Genomic DNA, 21,376 nt, shown 5'->3' on the forward strand with positions numbered 1-21,376 from the left:
GGGGGGGGGCGGGGAGCCCGTCCCTCCCTCAGTCTCTCCAGCCCACTGTCCTCGCGTCCTCAGGCAGGCGCGGACTACAAGCCCCAGCAGCCCCCGCGCCTTGCGCCCCGCCCCGAGCGCGCAGAGCCCGCCGGGGCGCAAGGCGCCGGGGACGGGGCCGGGGGCGCGGGCTGCCAATGGGCTTCCAGGCCGTCGGCGTTGCTAGGCGGCACCGGGGCTTCCTCCTCCTCTCCTCCCCTCCCCTCCCGGGCGGGGGCGCGCGCGCGCGCGCGCTCCGAGGGCGGCTCCGCCTCCGCGGGCTCGCGACTCTCCAGCCGCTTCCGAGGCCGAGCCCGGCTCCGGCTCTGGGTCCGAGTCCGGGGCGTCGCGGAGCGGGAGGCCGGAGCGCGGGCCATGGCGGAGCGGGAGCGCGGCGGCGGCGGAGGGGGCGGTGGCGGCGGGCTGGAGGCCGGGGCGCTGCCGCCCGACGTTCGCGAGGGCCTGGCTGAGCTGGAGCTGGAGCTGTCTGAGGGTGAGCCTGGGGGAGGGGCGGCGGGGGCGGGGCCGCGGCGGGGCGGGGCCTCGGGAGCTCGCCCCTCCCCCACGGCCTAGGTCTAGGAGCATCAGTGCCGGGGTCTGGGCCGGTTGGCTCTTCTGTGGGGCCGCCCCTGCTCCCGGGGCCCCGGGGAGGGCCTTGTGGGCCCCGCCCCCTCTGGTGCTCGCGATCGAGCACTGCGGGGGCCCCCAGGGAGGACTGGGGGGCGAGGCCGGATCCCGGTCTGAGGCCTAGACTGGCCGGACCACATGTCGGCCTGGAAAATGGGTCAGAGCCCGAGGCTCGGGACAGGGCCCCCTGCAGGCCCCGGTCCGGAGGCGCGGGCCCAGAGCCAGGCTCCCTGGACCGCAGGGCCCCTGCTGGGGCTGGGGCTGGGGCTGGGCTCCGGGCCGGCATCTCGGGCGGGAGGCCGCGTGCTGCCCCGCAGGGGGACGGCCGGGCGTTCGGAGGCCTGGAGCGGCCTCAGGCAGCGTCCCGTAGTGCCCACGCTGTCTTGGGGGCAGAGGATGGTGCCCCAGGCTGCAGCCCCGCCTCCCAGCGGGCGCCTCCCCGAACGGACGGGGCAGCCAGGTGGAGTGGGAGGACCGCGGGGCAGGAACACGCGGGGCAGGAACACGCGGGGCAGGAAGCACGGCCACTTGTTTCCGACCTTGCCCCCAGGGCGGGGCTTGTTGGCGCTGGTGCCGCCTGCCCGCCTGTCCCCCTGCCAGATGCCATCTTGCTTACAGAGGAGGACACGGAGGCCCAGAGAGGGGCCGTGCAGGGCGCATGGGCGGCCTGGGACACTGAGGCCGTCCTCTGCAGTTCTAAGTCGCTTCCTCGTGGCTGGGAAGGGTTGGGGACCAGGCCTGGGATTTCATTGGCATTAAGGGAACTCCCTGGTGAGGAATCTCTCTCCTCTGCGTCAGGCTGGCACCCTCTGCAGCTTAGCTTCATTAGAGTGGCCCGGGACACGAGAGGGGAGTTGATTTGTCCAGCGTCAGGCAGCCAAGCCGTGCCAGGGTCAGGCCCTGAACTGGCATCCCTGCGCCCTCTGCCTTGGACCTGGACACAGGAGTCAGAGGCAGTTTCCAGGCAAGGGGAAGACACTTACAACACCTCGGATCAAGCAGCCGTCCTGCCGTCAGCTCATAAGCATTTATTTAGCGCTGGCTGTGTGCTCGGGGATACAAAGGCAGGATAAAGGCCCAGCTCCCAGGCTCATGGGCCAGGCGGCAGACAAACGAGTCAGGAAGAAGGAGAGTCCCCGCCAGAAGGCAGGAGGGAGCTGGCTGACTATGCGCCCTCAGTTCTGTGGCGCTGCAGTGCTAGCATAGAGAGGCCCAGGGAGGGAATGAGTCGCCCCATCTGGTGCGGCCTGGCATGGGCCTCCATGGACGGTGGCATCCAGTTGTGGACGAACAGAATGAGCGTTTTATCGAGCGTGTGCTGCACGAAACGCAGGATGAACGTCGTCTTCATTGATTCTCACAACTTGGGGAGATGGGTACTGCGATTATGGTCCCCATTTTACAGATGAGGAAACCGAGGCAGGTAGAGCTGAAACGTCTTGTCCAGGGTCACCCAGAGGTGAAATTTGAACTTGGGTCCTCCCGACTCCAGGCTGAGAGCTCTAACTGCCTCCTGGCTTCAGCTAGCCGCTCTGCCGGCCCAGAGATGCTTCAGCGATCTGTGGGAAGGCTCAGGAACCAAAGCCAGCAGCCCCATGGGCCTAGCATCAAGAGCTGGAGTGAGCCTCAGGGCCCCCGAGGGCTCTGACCCAAAGGAAGGGCAGCCGTAGACAGGGCCGAGGCCTGGATCCCAGCCGTGGCTCGTGTGCTGAAGGAGACAGGCTTCCTGGGAGGGGGGAGTTCTGCCTCCCTGGAGGTCTTCCGGCTAGGCCTTGGCGGTCCCCTGCACCACCTTAGCGGTCGGGCATGTCTGTTTGGAGCTGGACGGTGGCTCTTCTCACCCACCATGGACGTCCTGGGGTTGTTGACCACTGCCTTTGGAGAGCTGAGTGGCATCATGTCATCAGGACAGAGACAAAGTGGTAAGCCTCTGGAGTCATTTAATGCAGTAAAGTTAGGCTCCAGTCCCCATAAACCCCAGCTCCTAATGACCTGTAAAGTGTTTATTCGGGGCACAAACGCAAGTGCAGGCTGGGGGAGATGGCATGACCAGGACTCCCTGCCTGGTTCTCCTCACCCCGGGGGGCCGCCCGAGGACATTTAGACGCTTTGTCCTGGTGCCCTAGATTGCCACGGCCCCTCCCCTAACCGTGCGGCCTCCCGGGCTTTGTCTCTGGCCAAGGTTGTTCCTGTTTGGCTAGGCTGCTGGTAAAGCTCTGGGATTTAGGCAGAGCATGTTTGGTGGGCCCCGTCACTGGACCTAGCCTAGTTACTCAGCTTCACTCTGATGAATTGATGAATGAGGTTTGGCCTCACGCTGTGGGCGTCTGCCTCTGTCCCTCTGGTGTTGCAGGGCCTGCGCAGTCACCCAGGGGGCAGGATTCCATGGCAGGCCTGCGGAGGGGCCGGCTTTTGTCCTGCTCCTGGGGTGGGGGCATCCCTTGTGGTTGTGGGACAGGGTCTGCCGGCCGGACGTGCAGCACAGGAGCAGATTTCAGACTGCCCCTCTGTGCCCCCGGCCCCGCCGACCTCGTGCCTGCTGAGGTGCTTCCTCTGGAGGTGGTGTCGGGGCAGAAGGCTGGCCAGAGCCCCCGCCCTCTGGCTGATGTCTGCTGGATGCTAAGGCTGGGACCTCCCTCTCTGCTTGTGTCCCCCGAGTCTGACAAAAGGGCAGGATCCATTGGAATTCTCTGGCCTTCGTGGTCAGGTGCTGACGGTGTTTTGAAGGCTCGCGGCCCCAGGAACAGTGGAGAGGCTTCTGGGAAGGGGAGGGGCGTTTGGCCTCCTCTGTGGGAGCAGGGGGCTCGTGCTGAGAGCGCCGAGGTCTGTGGGGGCCGTGAGGAGCCCAGGCAGCATCTCTGAATGTCACCCCACCATGGGGGCTCTGCATTTAACAGGCACTTTCTCCCTCGCAGGCCCAGGTCGGCAGCTCGGTCAGGCCCCAGGGCTGTGGCGGACTCAGAGGCAGGGAAGCCCGAGTGTCCGAGGCCGAGTCTTGGCACAAGAAGACTCTCTCTTGTTAGCTGCTGGCAGGGTGGGCCCCCGAGGCCCTGCGTCCCAGCCGTGCAGCATCGGCCCTCTGAACCAAGATGGGCCTTTGGGAAAAGGGTATTAAATGTGGTTGAGAATGCCTCTTTTTGGTCCAAGAGTGTCGTGCCTGAAGGCCTGGCCACACTTACCTTTGCTGATGCTGCTCCTTTAGACCTTGAAAACCTCCCCTTTTTTGTCCTCCCAGTGTGTTGTGGTCATCTGCTGAGCGTGTGCTTTATCTGTGATTCAGGGCGACAAGGGAGTGATGGAGGCATGGCCACAGCCAGGCTGGCCAGACCTTCTGTTAGCGTGGCTGGAATGGGACTGGCAGCCCCAAGCCCTCCGAGGGGTGCTCTCTGCATAGCCTGCCCTTGGGTCCATCAGCTGCTGCTTTGTGAGGCCAGTGCAGATGGAGCCTTTGACTTCCTGGGCCTTGGTCAGAGCCACAGGGCAGAGGCATCCTCACCAGTGTTTTGTACACCAGCGTGGTGCTGTAGTACAGGGACAGTGCTCCTTAGAGATGGCCTCATAATAGAAAGCAGAGAGCAGCAGGGCCAGCTCAGGGGCGCTGCCGGCCGCTCAGGGGCACTGCCAGCCTCTCACAGGCACCGCCGGCTGCTCAGGGGTGCTGCTGGCCGGCAGGCGTGTCCTGGCCTCTCTGGAAGGCCTTCTCCATCCAGGTGCTGAGCCCCCTGGCTAGGAAGCCGTTTTCACTTCTCTCTCCTCCACCTGGCAGACTGCTCAGCCTTCGTCTTCTCCAGGCCGTGCCCGCTGTTGGGCCCTGAGGCCTCTTCTTTCCCAGTGTGAACTCAGTGACCCTAGTGGATTCTGTTAGCGTTTCTGGGCTGATTACCCCAGCCCTGAGCTCTCTCCTGAGCCCAGTGTCGCACCTCCGCCTGCTTACCGCACACCTCACGCGGTATGGGTGTGCTGTCCGTGCCAGACTGGACTCAGTCTCTTTGCCATCTCCCAGGCGGCCATGCTCACATCCGGTCTGTTGCCAAGGCCTCTCAAGCCTCCCTCTGTGACATCTCTCGGAGCCACCCCCTTCTGCCATCTGACCCTGGACAGGCCTGTCCCTCCTCCTCTCACACCTGCACTGTGGCAGTGGCTGCCGGGGCTGCAGGGTCTGCCTGCCTCAGTCTCTCCCCTCTTGAGTCCGGCGTCATGTGGGCTATCCCAAGAGGGATTTAGTGGCAGCAGTAGCCCCGTTGTGCACATGAGAAAACTGAGGCCTGGGTGGAGTGTCACACAGCCAGTGTTAGACGAGGAGCAGACTCTCTCCTTCCTTTGGGTGGTCGGGGGGCCGTCTGATGAACTTGGGGCTCTGGTAACTCCCCAGCACAACTGTCATCAAGTGTGGAGTACTCGAGGATTCCTCCTGCGTCTAGGCCTCGGTCCAGCGAAGGCTTCCTAGTTGGAAGAAAGACCGAGTTTTAGTTAAAGGGAAGATAAAGAGCTCTCTTTGTCCTACCTGGGTTCCCAGACCCCCAGAGGGGTCAGCGCTGCTGCTCTACAGCGGGGACGTTGGGGGTGGCCTCATCTGGTCCTGGGCACTAGCCGTGTGCTTTCTGGGCCTCCCAGAGCTTGGGCTGATCCCTCCAGGATGCTGGAGCAGGTGTCTTTGTCACAGACAGAATTATATCAGAAATACCTGAGTCTGGTAGCGGAATATGGGAAGACCTGAGCACCACAGAAACTCTATGAGCCCAGCGAAGTCATTTCATCGCTCGGCCTCAGTTTCCTCATCTGTAAAATGGGGATCAGAGTAGCACCTGCCTGCAGATTCATGGTGTGGCTCAAATAAAGCACAATGGAATGTTACCTAGAACCCTATAGAGACTCACCTTTCTCTGACTTTAGCCCTGACCAGTTCTTTTGAGAGGGATTAGAAGTTCCAGCTACCAACTGCCAGGTGACCGAGCCCAAGACCGCCCAGCCCAGGTCACCTGGACATGGCCAGCCTTGCTCCTTTGCCAGAGAAGCATCTCTGTGGCCTGGACCAGGGAACAAGGACTAGTCTTGTCCTAGAGACATGGCATGGAAGCCAGAAGTGGAAATGTGGGCGGTTCTGTGGCCTGGGTCCCCAGGCTGAGAGGCGACTTAAGGCCCCGGTTCTTCTCTTGTTCCCCTGGCCGTAGTCAGCTGGGGCCTTTCCTGGGAGCATCTTTCGCTTCTCGTGGCCCCTTCTTGGGGCTCCGTGCCTACAGTCCTCATTGAGTCCCTAGGACCTGCCTCTCCCTGGCATCCAAGGGCCTGGCAGTGTTTTCTTGGGGCACAGGCTCTGCTGCAGCCCCACTTGGATAAGCTTTGCTTGGACTTGAATGCTCCCCTCCCTTGTGTCTGCTCCTCAGGCATTTTCCCCTAAATCAGGACCCATTTTCTTTCTCTCCTTCCCCTCACCTCAGTTACAGCCACCTCTTTCGGCCTCCTGTGATGCCCGCCGTGTGGCTGGCCTTCCTTTGCCAGTTAGATCATGAGGCCTCTTTCCCAGCTGGGCTTCAGGTGTCTGAGAGGAGAAGCTGTCTCCCCTCCTCCCCAATTGCATTATTTAGCACAGCCCTAGGTAAGTATTGGTCTGATAGGGTGTTCTAGGGTCAGTCCAGCATGGTAAGAAACACAAGACTTGTCCTGGCATCCTTAGGGATCGCTTGAGTCTTTCCTCAGGAAATTGAGGGCGGGTCTGGATCTCCCTGACCAACCATTGGGTAACAAACCATCCCTTGGGGAGTGTTGACTCTTCCCCCAGCACAAAGCTAAATGATGGTGGGCTAGAGGAAGTGGGGAGTAGCGTAAGAGGGAGGAAAGGAAAGGCCGGGGAGCCCTGCCCTGCTGGCCCCTCACCCCCATCCCCTCCCTTTTTGGGTGGAGGAGTTCAGGCTTTTGTATTATTTATTGATTAGATGAACACACCTTTTCATCTTTCCACCCCCACTGTGGATCAGTGAGTCCCAATAGTTTTTCTGGCAAACAGAAATGTGGGGTTATTTCCTGGGGGGGGGGGAATTTACCTCCTCCCAGGTATCTGGGATTAGGAATTTGGGGTTCATTAAAAGTAGAAGGAAACTCAAGGAGATCCAGACCCATCCCCTCATCTCCTGCTGGCGAACCTGAGAACCAGGCAAGTGAAGTGCCTGGTTTGGGCCCTGAGTGGGACCACAAAGGAGCCACTTCTTGCACTGAGGCCAGTGTTCCTGTGGGACCGTTGGGAAGCACCTGCTAGCTGCTAGACACCATGCAAAAGTAAAAGGGGGCCTGCCCTCAAGCAGTTTGCCTTGGCCTTGGCCCAGCTTAGTCAGAAGACTGTGTGAGAGAAAGTGGAGAGGAGACCCGGCCAGTGGCATGGCCGGCTCGCAGCCTGCAGAGCTCCGTGATATCGACTGTGGCTGTGGTTGGGCCTGGGCCAGCCTGGCTAAATTGGGCTCGGAGAAGAGTCACTTTCGTTTGACCTTGTTGTCCCGGTTACAAGAAGTGCCAAGCCCTTCCTAGGCCCAGCCTCTCTGGAAGTCCACAGGCTCGGCCTGGTGTCACTCTCCAGGTGCCTTCCCTCATGCATCTCAACTTGCTTGTTCAGCCACGTTCCCCCATCCATGGACATTGACTCGCTGCCTTGACTGGTGGGGCATTTCTTTTTGTCGGCCCATCTTCTAGCCCATTTCCAGACTTCAGACGTGGTCTGGGGCTGTGGTCTTCTCCACCTCTCTAGAGGGAAGGACTTGGCTGGCCTGTTGCTGCTTTCATGGGAGTCGTGAGCATCATGTCTTTCTGGGATCTCAGGGACCTCTCAGGCTGGGTTCCTGAGAGCTTCCTGGGCAGAGTCTGATTGCCCCACCCCCAGACTGAGCCTTGCCATTCTGGACTGGGTCTGGGTCACCAGGAGTGGATGTCAGAGGATTCAGCCCCAGGGGATCCCTTTTGGTCTGAGATTCTTGTTATTCCCCTGCAGGCTTCAGACTGGTCTAGAAGCTGGAACTGAGATGCTGCTTTGCTCCTGGGGTACAAGCCAGGCCACCATTGCAGACTTTGAACTCGCTCCTCTCTCTCTACATTGCCTTTGAGTCCTTAGTCCAGAATGCAGACCCTGGGTGCAGGTGCTCTCATTCTGCCCTGAATGTGTCACCCAGAAGTGGGCCGCCAGAGTTGGCACCTGTCCCTGCACACAGTGCCTGGGTATGGGTCTAGGACTTCCTCTTGCTCTGGTGACTGGCCTCTTCCAGTGTGTGTTCTCAGTCTTTCTCCCTCAGCCTTCCTGGGCTGGACAGATGACTCACCAATGCAGATTGGGCAGGGTACATGTGCAGCCTAGGTCTCTGGGGGAGCAGAAGGGGAAGCTCCTGCTGCTACTTTGCTGTCCTGGCTCCCAGATGCTACTTGTTCTAAAATTACTTTTCCCTCTTACCTCCTGCTTTCCTACTTTCAGTAAATCTGAAAGTAGGCTCTGAATTTCTTTACACATGAGATGATTTTTCTCCCAGAAAATCAGGCAGCTTCCTTTCAGGCGATATTTATACATTGATTTGTCTTTCAGATGCTTCTACCCCAAACTGAAGGCCTGTCGCATTGGGCAGAAGTGAGCCTGCTTTGGCGAGGCATTTCAAACCCAGCCTGATGACATTCCAGTCTTCCAGCACTCAGGCACTGCCATCTGGGCAGCGTTCTCAGATTGGCAGTGCCCACAGCAGCTTGGGGAGCCTGCCAAGCCTGAATTCTCTTGTTTCGCCTCACTGTGTAGCAGGAGGCAGGGCTGCTGGGCCACCTATCCAGACTTGTCCAGCTCGAAGCAAAGCCCCTGTCCTTCCCCATGTCCCAGGAGCCTGGGAGGCGTGCTTCTTTGCAGTGCAGTGGGGAAGGGTCCCTGGCCTTCAGTCTGGGGCTTGGTGGAATGGTATAAGCTTGTTTTGGTTGGAAGGGGGGGCTCAGTCTCCAGTACCAGAGGAACTGGCTCTTCCTAAGAGGGGCCTGGCTTAAGCTGTGCCATGGTCTGGTGGTTCCCCAGGCCAGACATTGCTGCCGCTGCCCAGTCATGAATACCAGTAGAGCTCGGGATTCCCACCCAGGCCGCAGGAGGGAAGCTCAGCTGAGATGTTATGCTTTTTTTTTTTTGGAGGCAATGGGGTTAAGTGACTTGCCCAGGGTCACGCAGCTAATAAGTGTCTGAGGCTGAATTTGAACTCAGGTCCTCCTGACTCTAGGACCAGTACTCAATCTACTGTGCCACCCTGCTACCCCCTGGTTTTATGCTTTTGACACTTTTTTAGTCTGAGTAAGTGTTGACTCACAGTTAAGGGGAATTTGTGACCCTTTTGATGTTTTTTTTTTTTTTTGTAAATATGTGTGGATGTGGATTCACCAAACAGCTTTGGTTCGGTGCCAGCCTTGCCAAGTGCTGGAAATAGGAGAAAAAAGTATCTTCTCTCCCATAGATTTATCATCTAAAGAAAATACTATGGTTTATTTTTTAAACTTTTAAAAACAAAACCTATTCCCAATCTGAAACAGTACAAAACCAATTTCTACATTAGCCGTGTTCTGAAAAAGAAGAAAAATGAGAAACAGTGAGAGGGAAAAAATGAGCTTCCGTCTCCCCTCTGTGTCCAGCAGTTCCATGTGGAGGTGGGCAGCAGGTGCCATCGCACGCATCCGTGGGTGCGGTGCTGGCTCATGGCCTCGATTGGCCGTCCCGAGGCCTGCTGGTCTCACTGCCCCGGTGTACGTCGGTGTCCTCCTTGGGAGCTTGGCTGACTTTTGTGGCAGCTCAGCTCGGGTGATCAGCCTGTGCATTTCCAGAGTTCTCTGCTTTCTTCTCTGGCCTCTCGTCCGATTCCTCAGGAAGATGCTTGGCCATCCCGAATGCCTTTCAGTTGCCTGCTTCTGGCTGTCTTCCTCTTAGAGGTGCTGGCAGATTCTGACATTGGCAGGCAGATTGAGGGTTCTCCATCTTTGGTTCTGTCGTAGCTTGGTGTAGGCTGGATCCTCCCTGGCGCTGGTGCCACTGACTGAAGACTACCTAGTGTTAGGAAAGAACGACTGGCTGGTCTGCCTGTCTCAGGAGCTGACAGTGACTCTCGACTCGAATGCTTGTAGACAAATGACTTTGTCTTTTGGCCTCAGTTTCCTTGTCAGTAAAATGGAATTGCAGCATCATTGTGAAAAGAGTGCCTTATAGACTGGGAAGCTGTTCCAGATGGGTGCCCTCAGGCAGGTGGCTGCGCTGGCCCTGCCCAAGGGGCAGACCTCATGCCACCCAGGCCTTCCTCACATGTGATGGGGCTGATTCTTATCTGTGCCCAGCATCCAGGTGGGAGGTTGCCATGACTTGCTGCATGACTCTTGGGAAACCCTGGAAGCGTGTTGCGGCCTGCTTAAACCCTCCATGCATGTCGCCATTGCCCTTAGATTGGCACTGTGCCCAGCTCAACCACCCAGCGTCAGTGAGAGAACAGAGCTATCTGGGTGAAAAAGATAGGTTTTGGTGACAGGCAAGATTTTGGGAAGTATTCCTCCGATGCCGCCTGGCCTGGTTTTCTGTGTCCTGCTCACCTTTGGCCCCAGCACGGCGGCTATTGCTAGGCCTGCACAGGCTTTTGGGGCCTTTCTGCTGCCCTGAAGGTGATCTCAGGGCTTTCTGGAGGCAGGCCCTCGTGGACAGCACTGCCCCTTGGTAGCATCTCTTCAGAGAATTCCCTGCCCAGCTCAGGTGGGCCTGTGGCTTGTGTCCTCTCACAGCAGAACATCTTCAGATGAAGTAGGTCCTCATAGCACTGCCCGCAGCCGGAAGCACAGCACATAGTCCTGAGAGCGGATTGGTAGGAAGTGTAGAAAGAGCTTCTTTCCAAGGAAAAGCTGTGTTAATTTTTTAAAGTAGGGAATTGTGGAGTTAGAAAACCAACATGGAAGGAAATTCAGGCCCCTCCAGTTCTGGCCTGACTTACCTTTAAGGAAGCTGCAGATTCAGAGCAATGACCAAAGTGAGAGGCTGCTGGGACCTGGGGGGTGGGTGTGGGTGAAGGGCTGGCCCATCGAAGCCTGCCCTTGCATAGGGCACCCTGTAGGCCCCACCTGGCTCAGGCCCAGGGGGCATCGAAGGGGCTCTCTTTTTAAGTCCTGTGCCCTTGAAGACACTTCTGGCCTTCCTCAGCTCTTCAGGTTTACTCATTTTCAGTAAATACAGACTTGGAAGGGCTAGGCCTTCGGCCAAGTCAGGATCCTGTGAGCCCTTCACTTCCATGCCCCATGCAGTGGGCAGTGGACAGAGCTCAGTGAAAGTGTGGTGATTTAGCACCTGTTAAAAGCCAGGACCTGAGGGGTTATTAAATCACACAGCCACAACAAAGTTCCATAATTTTAGGAGGAAAAAGGCAGGTGACAAAGGATCATCATGAGGGAAACTTGTTTCCTTTGCAGTAGAGCCCTTGCTTTTGGTGTTGGTGTGGCCCTGAAGGAGACGCCCCTTTGCGCCCCTGCCTCCCTGATCCAGGTGTGGGTGCATTGGTGGAGGTTGGATGGAGGATGGTGTGTGGGAGAGAGGCTAGTACTGTAGTAAAACGAAGGCTAAAAATCCATTTTTTTTTTTAAAGAAGAAACAGAGCATTTGGACTAAGACTGCAAATTCCAGGTTTCCTTGAGTTACACTTAGTCCAACCTCCTTTGGTAATTGAGTTTTTGGTATTAGCACAAAAATGGATTCAAATCTATGCTGTTCTACAGAAAAGTAAGACCTCTTTGCAAAGAAGGGTCCATCTCCCCCAGGGGAATAAGGAAACACCAGTGAATGGCTCCCCCAGGGAGTGCCCCTGGGCATCTTGGCATTTCTCTTGGTCAATGGAAGGCTCCGTCTGCCTTCTCTTTCTTGCACTCAGCTTCATCTTCTCTGGGATGGATTTCGGCCTCAGAGAGCTTGGTCACATCCAATGTCAGCCCTTTCCATGCCTGCCTAGTGTTAGCCAGATGCTTTAAATAGCCTCATGCTGGGTGAAGTATCCCCCTGGGGGGGAGAAGGAAGGCCAGAGGATTCCCTGCATTGGAGGGTGCCCCCTCATCAACCCTGCTTCCTACGGTTCCATGGTTTACAGCTATGTTGTGGCCCTGCATCTTCCTCTTCTTTACTTCCTGCCCTCCCATTCTCCCATCCCATCCACCTACACCTTTGCCGGCTCTTCAGGGTGATGGGTGAACCCAGTGGCAGCCACGAGCTTGTTGGCCATGGGAGCAGGTGGTTTAGGGGAGCCGGCTGCAGGACAGACGGGGAGGCTGAATCGAGCCTGGACAGGTGTGGAGGAGCCCCTCTGGGCAGAGGCTGATTAGGAAAGAGCCCTTCTCCATCTTTTTTATTTCCTCTTTATCTTTAGTGTTTTCCAGGGTCACCTGCCCTCAGTCCCGCTTTGGGTGACAAGAAGGGGCAGTGTTTGGCCTCCATTCCAGCAGAGATCCGTGGGGCAAACATGACAGTCCAGCTTATCGTCAGAAAGCCCCTGGCAGCAGAGGGACTCTGCTTATGTTACTTTCAAATACATTCTCTAGGCAGCTAGTAGTAGGTTATCTGAATGTCACCTCCAGGGCTCACTGGAGAAAATACTTTAATGGCTAGGTCATTGGAAGTAACAAGGTCAGTTGTTTGGAAGGGGCACTCGTCTTTCCCTAGCTAAATGGTGAAAGGAGATTTAGAATGGGGAGAGGCCTTGGCCATTATCCAGTCCTGCCCCATCCCCTCTTTACAGATGAAGAAACTGACCTCCTTTGAGCCAGGCCCCAAACTCAGTGAGAATGAGATGAAAGTCTTAGTGGGAAAACTGGGTCTATGCCAATTGTAATGACTTTATGAAGCAGTGTGGCAGGGCAGAATGATGCTGGGTGCTCAGGTAAAGGCCTGTGGCCAGTGCCTGGGACTGAGCCTTCTGTAGGGATTCCACAGGCGAGATAAGGGGGTGATGACTATGAGCTTAGACCAGACAACAATACTAGAGAGGTTTTTCTAGCAAAGGCTTTTCCCTGGTTCTTATCAGGCCCCACAACAGCCTGGGGTAGCAACTGCTACAAGTGTCATCATCTGCATTTGCTGGTGGGGACACTAAGGCAGAGAGAGAAAATAACAGTCAGTTGCTGTGATTGAGTTTGATGAGAATCAAACCCAGGTGTCCGGACTCAGTCCTACACATCCTCCATCTGCCATGATCTGAGGGGTTTGAATGACCTCCTTGAGCTAGGAAGAAACTAAAATGTTGCTGCTGTGACATTCCCTCCTCATCTTGGAATGAGCAGCGGCCGTCCTGAGCTAGTCTGTAAGCCCTCGGACTCACAGCCGGCCGCGGGGTCAGGTGTATTTGGAACAGTGTTCTCTCTGCGGGCTCTTGGGCTCTGACTGGACCCTCTCCATGGAATGGACAAAACCACATGCCTGAGAATCGCATCAGATGAAGAGAACACTGGAGGACTGTGATCATCGATGTCCAGTCCCCCAGAGTGTAGTAGCCAAAGTTGGGAGGAGGTGTCCACTGTGCGGTAACCCCCTTTATGGGCTACAAGGGGAGCAAGCAGCTGGGGTCAGTCTTATGCCTGGGTCAGATTTTATGCCAGTGAGAGATGTTTTCTGGTTTTTAGAGGTGAGCATACTATTGTTTGACATAAGTCTGTATTATAGAGTGTCTGTTACATATCTCTAACTTTTCTTGACTGATGTGACAGAATTTTAAAATGTGCTGTGAGTGATATCTGGGCAAGGGCAGTGTGTAAGAATCCACTTTTTGGAGTTGTTAATTTTGCTGAATAGCTTGTCTCCTTTTTAATTCTTTGTTATAAGAGATGGCTGGGATACTTTGGGAAGTGGAGATGATGCCAGGTTGAGCCTGATGTCCGTAAAATGTGTCTTAAGTTCATAAAATGTATGTTAGTTCATAAACTATATCTTAAAAAACCCCCAAAAACTCCCTTTTGAACTGGAATTGTGGTCAAGGGAAGGGAATTACTCTGAGTCAGAAGAAAGTGAGGATTGGATGAGAAGGTCCTGAACGTCCAAGCAGCTGAGACCCTGAAGTGGGTGGCCCTCCTCGTAACCTTGGGTCTTGGCTCACCCAGAAAGATCTTTGGCTTCAACCTAAATCTTCGGAATTCTGATCAATCAGCAGAACAACTTCACAGCCTCCTCATACAAGATTTGGAAGTTGCCAGAAGGCAGAGGAGAATTTTTGGACAGACTGTTTATTTTATGTTTTGACTTTGTGTAGGAGTTTTGGATTTGTGCCTGGGATTTTTCTAATCTCATTGATAGATGCAGTTGATTTTGACTTGTTAGTTTGGCTGGAAGGTAGAATTGATGAGGTTGCAGGGAAAAATGTCACCAATCTTAGATATGCAGACAATAACCACTCACATGGCAGAAGGTGAAGAGGAATTAAGAACCCTCTTGATGAGGGTGAAAGAGAAGAGTGTAAAAGCTGGCTTGAAGCTTAACATCAAAAAAATGAAGATCTTGGCACATGGTCCTATCACTTCCTGGCAGATAGTAGGAAAAGGAATGGAAGCTGCTTCAGATTTTATATGGGGCTCATGGATCCTGCAGTTGGCAACCGCAGCCATGAAATTAAGAAAAGCTTGCTCCTTGGGAGGAACACTGTGGCAAACCTGGACAGCAGAGAGACCACCTTGCTGACTAAGGTCCATGTGGTCACAGTGATGCCTTTTCCAATAGCAGTGTATGGCTGTGAGATGCGGCTTATGAGGAAAGCTGAGCCGCAGAATCGGTGCTTCGGAATTATGGGGCTGGAGAACGCTTTGGAGAGGCCCTTGGACAGCAAGGAGGTCAGGTCAGTCAGTGCTAAAAGATGTGAATCACGCCTGTTCACTGGAAGGTCACATTCTGAGGCTGAAGCTGAAATCCTTTGGCCACATAATGAGAAGATGAGATTTTTTTTGGAAAAGACCCTGAGGTTGGGAAAGATGGACGGCAGAGGATGTGACGGATAGATAGCATCACGGCAGCAAGGGGCATGAGTGTGGCCAGACTCTGGGAGATAGTACCGGCCAGAAGGGCCTGGCGTGCTGTGGTCCGTGGGGTCACCAGGGACTGGACATGACTGACCAGTGGCAGTTTGGCAGCATCTTTTGGTTCACTATCCCCATGGAAAGCTCACATTAAAGCGTGAAGGGATCCAGCAATCTACAGACTGGTAGCAGAGGGACAGTTTGGGTCCCATTTGCTTCTTATTGACTCCTTATGACCCTTGTGCCCAGTTTGGAAAAGGATACCCCCTTCAGCAGGGAGTGGGACAGAGAAGACTGGCTGCTTTGTTTTGGTGCCTTTCTCCTGATTTGAGTTGCTTGGGTTACACCGTGGGCAGCCCGGTGGGGCGATGGACAGAGTGCCTCAAATCTGTTTGCCTCAGTTGGGGATGACATTTGTGTCTCCATCCCATGGCTCATATGAGATGATAGGGGCTAGATAATGTTAGCTGTGGTGATGATTGGAGGCTAGGTGTGGGTTATGGAACTTTCATAGACTTATTTTTACTGAAGAAGGAACCTACTGAATCATCCCTGTTTCTTCTTGATTCTGTCATTGTACTGAATTGTTTTTTTACTCATTCAACAAACATGAAACACTTATTACATGTTAGAAACAGGAACAGGACAATAAGAGGCATTCATTCCTGGCTCAAGGAACATAAAATTTGATGGTCAAGATTAATATTGTCTTCCCCAATGCTCCGGGACAGTCACTCACTGGGAGCACTGGCCCTCTGAGGGGAGGAAGTCAGTGCTGAAGCTTTCAGGAGCTGGTATGGGGGCTGTGGAAGCACCCATCTCTTCTTGGGCCCCTCTCCATCCCCCACTGCCCCCTTTCCTCCATCCTAGGGAGGGACCCTAGCTCTGCAGCTGTCTCCTCAGACTCAAGTGAACCTTCTTGACAAGGGCCCTTTAAGGCTACCGGGGCCTCCCTCCCCAACATGCAGGAAAGAACTGAAGGCCAGAGAGGCCAGTGACTTGGCCATGGTCACATGGGGAAGGGGGGGGGGTAGCGGCAGAGCTGGGATCAGAACTCTGGTCTGGGGGTTTCTTTCCCTTGTACCTGCCGCACACACCCCAGCTGCTCCAAGCTTGAAGTTGCCTTTCTCTTTGTCTTCAGCCTTCCTAAGTCAAGGATCTGTCTAGAGGTTTTGTGTGAGTATTTTTTGATGAAAGACTGGACCTTTTTTCCTGGGATATAGGCTGTGATTCATCCAGGGGAAAAGCTTTGGGATGTCCACAGATTTACCCTCAAAGACATGGTAGTAATTTCAATTTAGCAATTAGGAGCCATTTTTGTTCTTTTGTATCCGGTGAAAGGAAAAGTGAGCCAAAAGGAGGAAATCCTGCGGCGGGGCCCCAGGCCAGGAAATGGGGCAGGTGAGAATCCGGCCTTTGGTGTGGATTTGGGACTCCTCAGCCTTCAGGCCGCAGTTCCCTGAGAACTGGGGCCTTTTGATCCTCCAAAATACGCATTAAGAACAACTGGGAATCACAGTGAAATTTATTTCTACCTTCAAAGTTTTCTATTATGTTTTAAGGTGCTTTTCTCTCTTTGTTTGATGCTTTATCTGATTAAACCCTGCCCCACCCCGCCAGTGAATCCGACTTTAGAGAAGGCCCAGATACAAAAGACACGATGTTTACTGTTCTTGGGTTTGCTAGCACATTCCATCTGAAAAGTTCATTTGTCTGGAATCTGGCGTTTCCTGGTCGTGTCCCTGCTTGGAATTCCCTGTGCAGCCTGCCCAGCAGCTTTGTGTCCGGTCTTCTCTGTTACAAACAGGCTCAGGAAACTGTGGCTCCCCCTCCCTTCTAGGCTTCTCACAGCTCACCTCCTGGCCGGCCTCTTCCCAGTGACTTGTATACATGTGTTTGCATCTCCTCCTCCCTGTTAGGTGGTGACTTCTCTGAGGCCAGGCTTATCCTTTGCATCCCCCAGCTTACAGTATCTGGCACTTAATGGGAACCAGTCAGTGCTTATTGACCAATTGACTTGTCCAGAATTACTTTGAACCTGAAACATTTGAGGGATGTGTTCTTCTACTTCAGAGTTGACATTCCCCTCCCCCCCCCCCCCCCCCAGCCCTTGCTTGTCTCAGATTCCAGAGTCCGAGAATCCTGTGATTTCCCTGAATTTCAGAGTGGGGAGGGACCTCTGCAGCCTTCTGGTCTAGCCCACACATGGAAAACCCCATGCAGGTCAGTCTGGCCTTTATTTGAAAACTTCCAAGGAGGGTGAAGCCATCCCACCTGCAATGCCAACCCCTGCCACTGTGGGACAGCTCCCATTGTCGGAAAAACTGTCCTAATGACATCAAGCCTTATTTTGTCTTTGCTTCTTCCCCAGTGCACGGCTCCTAGTTCTGCCCCCTGGGGCCACGAAGAACAGCCCCTCATAGCAGGTCCACATTTTGATTTTGGCCCAGAAGGGACCCCAGAAGTCAGCTAGTCCAGCTCTGTCCCCAGAGAGGGAAACTGAGGCAGTCCATGGGGAGAAGAGTTCTGCCCCAGATCACATAGGTGGGTAGACTCATCTGCCAGGAAATATGCCCTCCTGCAGAGGTAGCAGTCAGCTGAGGATGAATTTCAGAAATGGGAAGACTATCTTTTATGCATTACTTTGTCCTAAAGCTTTTCCCAGGGGGAGGTTGAGGGACTTTCTTTACCTTCCAGCCTTCCTTAGGAGGAGCAGAGTCACTGCAGGCGTCTGGCCAGCTGTTTTCTCCAGGATTTAGTGGCAGTGGTGCAGTAGTGATAAGAATACCAATCGCCAGCCATCCTCGGACGGACTTCACACTCGTCATCTCATTTGGTGCTTTCGATAATCTGTGAAGGGGATATTCGCACCCATTTTACAGAGGAGGAGACTGAATCTCAGACCACTTTGCTGACCTGCCTAGAGCTACGCTCAGCTAAGAAATATCTGAGGCAGCTTTAGAACCAGGTCTGCTAGACTCCAGGCCCAGCACTGGGGGATGGTTTGGATTTGGTTAACACATTGAGAGGATGTAAGTGTATTTCTGCAGGCCCTGTCCTGGCTGCAGCCTGAGAGCCTGGTGGGGGGGCAGGGAGGCCAGGCTGGACAAGGCTTCCATCTGCGGGGGGTAGTGGGGGATGGGGGTGGGGTTGCTTCCAGCTGCCAGAGGAGATCTCAGTGTGTTCTGTGTTTCTAAGATTGGAACAAATTTTACTTTTTATGATTTTGCTTCCTTTACCTGGGACATACTTATCTAATTGCAGAAAGTTCAAGTGTGTTGGCGTGTCACAGAGCTGAGATGGTAGCTGCTCAGAGGGTTTTCTGAAGAATCAGCCAGAAAGGGACAGGAATTACTCAGGTCACCAGAAACCCCATTCAAGCCGTTATTTAGGTCACTGCTGTTGTCCAGGCAGGGCTGGGGATTTGTGCTGTGAAGTTTGGATTCTTCACTTGAAGACTAGAAGGCCATGAAGATTTCATAATCTACCTAAGGTAGATTTTGTCATTTTGGGAAGGGTTGGCCAATATGGGAATGATGACAAAACCTTAGATGCCAGAACATTTTACAATTACTCATTTTGTGAAGGAAGAGGTTATAGAAAGAAAAGCGTCATTCTAGGCACGTTTGTAACATTGTGAGAAGGTTCTCCAGTTGCCTCTGAATCATCATCGGTAATGGCTGAGCCTGTGACCATGGGCTTCCAGCATTAGGGGCTGTCAAAGGCAGAAGGCTTTGGCGCTTCCCATAACCCACTCCTGCCTCTTCTGGCCCAGGTGACAAAAGCTACATAGATCTTGGGGATCAACAGAGTCAGACAGTAGAAGGGGAATTTCAAAATGAGTTCATGTTCTCTTGGTTTTCATTTTCATTGAGGACTCCCTTCATTTGGAACATTTCCAGGTGCACAGTCAGTGTATCAGGAGAGAGCAGTTAATTACCATGTTTATGGCCAGTTCCTTGGTGGATGGCTTGACCAAGAGAAGTCCCCCATGCCTACAGACAGTGAACTCCCATCTTTCATCCTCTTCTTAGCACTGAGGGGAGAATATGACAGAAGGAAAATCAGTTTAGAAGAATCAACTAAAATATTGCTAATCATATTTTTAAGCCCAAAAGAGTGAATATTGCAAGCTTTACCAAAATGACCATTTTGTACTTTATCCCAAGAACTTAGAACATGCTCAGCACCTTTGGAGAAGGCCTGGCCTCTGAGGGTGTCCTTATATATACATATATATGTATATATGGAGAGTGACGGATGCTCCAAAGGCAGTGGGTCTGTTCAGGGGGCACAGAGAAGACTGAGGTTTGTCTCCCATCCCACCCCCCCACCCCCCACCACAGCCTCTCTCTGTAGTGAGCACTTCACAGCAAATGGGCAGGGGGTGTTTGCTCCCATAGAGCTGAGAAGTTGTTGGAGCTAAGAAAGAGAGAAGCCTAGTGGTGGGTGCAGATGGAAGGATGTGTGGGTTCTGGAGAGCTGTTGCTCTGGGTCTTAGTTGGTCCTCTCTATTGATGAAGTCTTTGAGAAGAGGTGTGAGGGGGCCTTGGTCCTGGGATTCTGTTGCCTCTGCCCAACATGCCTTGTGGATTTTCTGAGGTGCCTGAGCTCAGCAGGGAGCAGTCAGCAAGTCCTGGACTATCTGCTGTTGAAGAGTTTGACCTTAGTTGGGAAGATGATGCCCATGGCACAGAAGAGGAGTCACACAGCTTTCGCTGGACTTCCAAAGCTGACTGTTCCCAGAAGCAAAGAGCACAGGCGGAAGATAGAGGCAAGTAACAGCCTGGCCTTGTGTATGTACATGCAGTCTCTGTGTGGGGGACATGGGCCAGGTTCTCCCGGGCAGAGAGGAAGAGGCCAGAGTCTTTGTTGGACATGCTTGAATGGGCTGCTTCTCACAGCATCTGGTCCATTTTTGCCTGTAGACAACTTCCTATGAGGAGGTCATTCATTCATAGAAACCTTAAGCCAGAAAGGACTCCTGTAATCCCTCAGATATCCAGCCACCATTTGGATAACTCAGGCAATGTGGGCCTCACAACTTTACGAGACGATCCACTTAATTTTTATGTGGTTCTAATGGTTAGGAAGTGGCAGCTATGGAAGCTTGTTTTCTGGGTCCAGCTTTTCTTGCAGCAGGACCTAGGTGTGCCCCAGTGCATGGACCCTCTCCTGCTGTGACTCAGAAATCCCCCAGACCTCACCCCTCTTGCCTACCCTCTGCCACTCAGCTGTGTTACGTACTGGGGAGACCAGTACCAGGAAAATGATAGCCACTGACGCAAGGACATCACATGGAAGTGGAGAAGATTAAAAAACCATGTAGGTGTTGTTGAAGCTCCTACTGTGCGCCAGACTGTGCTAAGTGCTAGGGATCCAGAGAAAGGCAAAAAACAGGCCCTGCCCTCAAGGAGCTCCCAGTCTAATAGGGGAAATAACTATGTGTAAGCAAGCTTGTGTGTGCGTGTGTGTGTGTGTGTGTGAGAGAGATACTTTGGGGAAAAATGGTGCCCCAGAGAGACAGCACTGGAATTTAGAAGGGTTGGGGAAGGAAACCAAAAGGAAGCCGGGGGGTGAAAATGAGGAGGGAGAACATTACCCTCTGGAACGCTTTCGAGGGAAAAAACCAGCAAAATTCATCGGGAGGAACAAGAGGTTGAGAATATCAAATTCTCATTTGATGAAAGTTAACGAAAAAAATGCAAACTATTATAAAGTGGTGACCATGAAAACTGTCTGGTCCTAGAAGGGTGGATCAGTGGAATGGGATAGGTACCCGAGACAGTGCAGTCAGTGACCATCGTAACCTAGTGTTTGATAAACGCAAAGACTCCATTTTATGGAATAAAAGCTCATCATTTGACAAAAAAGCTTCTGGGAAAACTGGAAAATAGTATGGCAGAAACTAGGTATAGGCCAACATCTTACACCATATGCCAAGATAAAGTCAAAATGGGTAAATGATTTAGACATAAAGGGTGATATTTTAAGCAAATTAGGAGAGCAAAGAATGGTTTATCTGTCAGAGCTATGGCAAAGGGAAGAATTTTTGACCAAACAAGAGATATTGTTATATTCCCATAGAGTATTATGGGAAGTAAAATGGATAATTTTAATTCTGTTAAATTAAAAAGGTTTTTGCACTTGGCCTTGGAGTCAGGATGACCTGAGTTCAAATCCGGCCTCAGACACTTGACACTTACTAGCTGTGTGACTTTGGGCAAGTCACTTAACCCCAATTGCCTTGCCTTCCCCCTCCCAAAAGAATTTTTTTTTAAGTTTTTGCAACAAACAAAACCAATGAAGTCAAGATTAGAAGGAAAACAGAAATCTTGGAAGCAATTTTTATAGCCAGTGTCTCTGATAAAAGCCTTATTCCTCAAATATATAGAGAACTGAGTCAAATTTATAAGAATACAAGTCATTCCCCAATTGATAGTCAAAGGATATAAATGGGCAGTTTTCAGAGGAAGAAATTAAAGTTATCTGTAGTCATATGAAAAGGTGCTCTAAATCACTATTGATCAGAAAAATGCAAATCAAAACCACTCTGAGGTACCACCTCATACCTATTACAAATGACAGATGGGGCAGCTAGGTGGCGCAGTGAATAGAGCACCGGCCCTGGAGTCAGGGGAACCTGAGTTCAAACCTGACCTCAGACACTTAACACAAAAACTAGCTGTGTGACCTTGGACAAGTCACTTAAACCCAATTGCCC

General features: G+C 53.2%; 1 protein-coding gene across 3 annotated transcripts in view; it reads left to right on the forward strand.

Moving 5' to 3' along the window:
- The first annotated feature begins 275 nt into the window (after positions 1-275).
- DIP2A (disco interacting protein 2 homolog A) overlaps positions 276-21,376 on the forward strand; it is a 115,419-nt gene continuing 94,318 nt past the window's right edge. For 2 of the 3 annotated variants that reach the window (XM_069103089.1, XM_069103090.1), the window contains exon 1: positions 276-511. In XM_069103089.1, coding sequence (XP_068959190.1) covers positions 394-511 — 118 coding nt within the window. In that variant the 5' untranslated portion in view covers positions 276-393. The remainder of the gene's footprint in view (positions 512-21,376) is intronic. The other variant, XM_069103088.1, reaches the window with a different exon arrangement.

Source organism: Petaurus breviceps, unplaced genomic scaffold (assembly GCF_028583685.1).
Source record: "Petaurus breviceps papuanus isolate PSGF00001 unplaced genomic scaffold, PetGlider_PUasm1.0 567, whole genome shotgun sequence".
In the NCBI taxonomy this organism is placed as follows: Eukaryota; Metazoa; Chordata; class Mammalia; order Diprotodontia; family Petauridae; genus Petaurus; species Petaurus breviceps.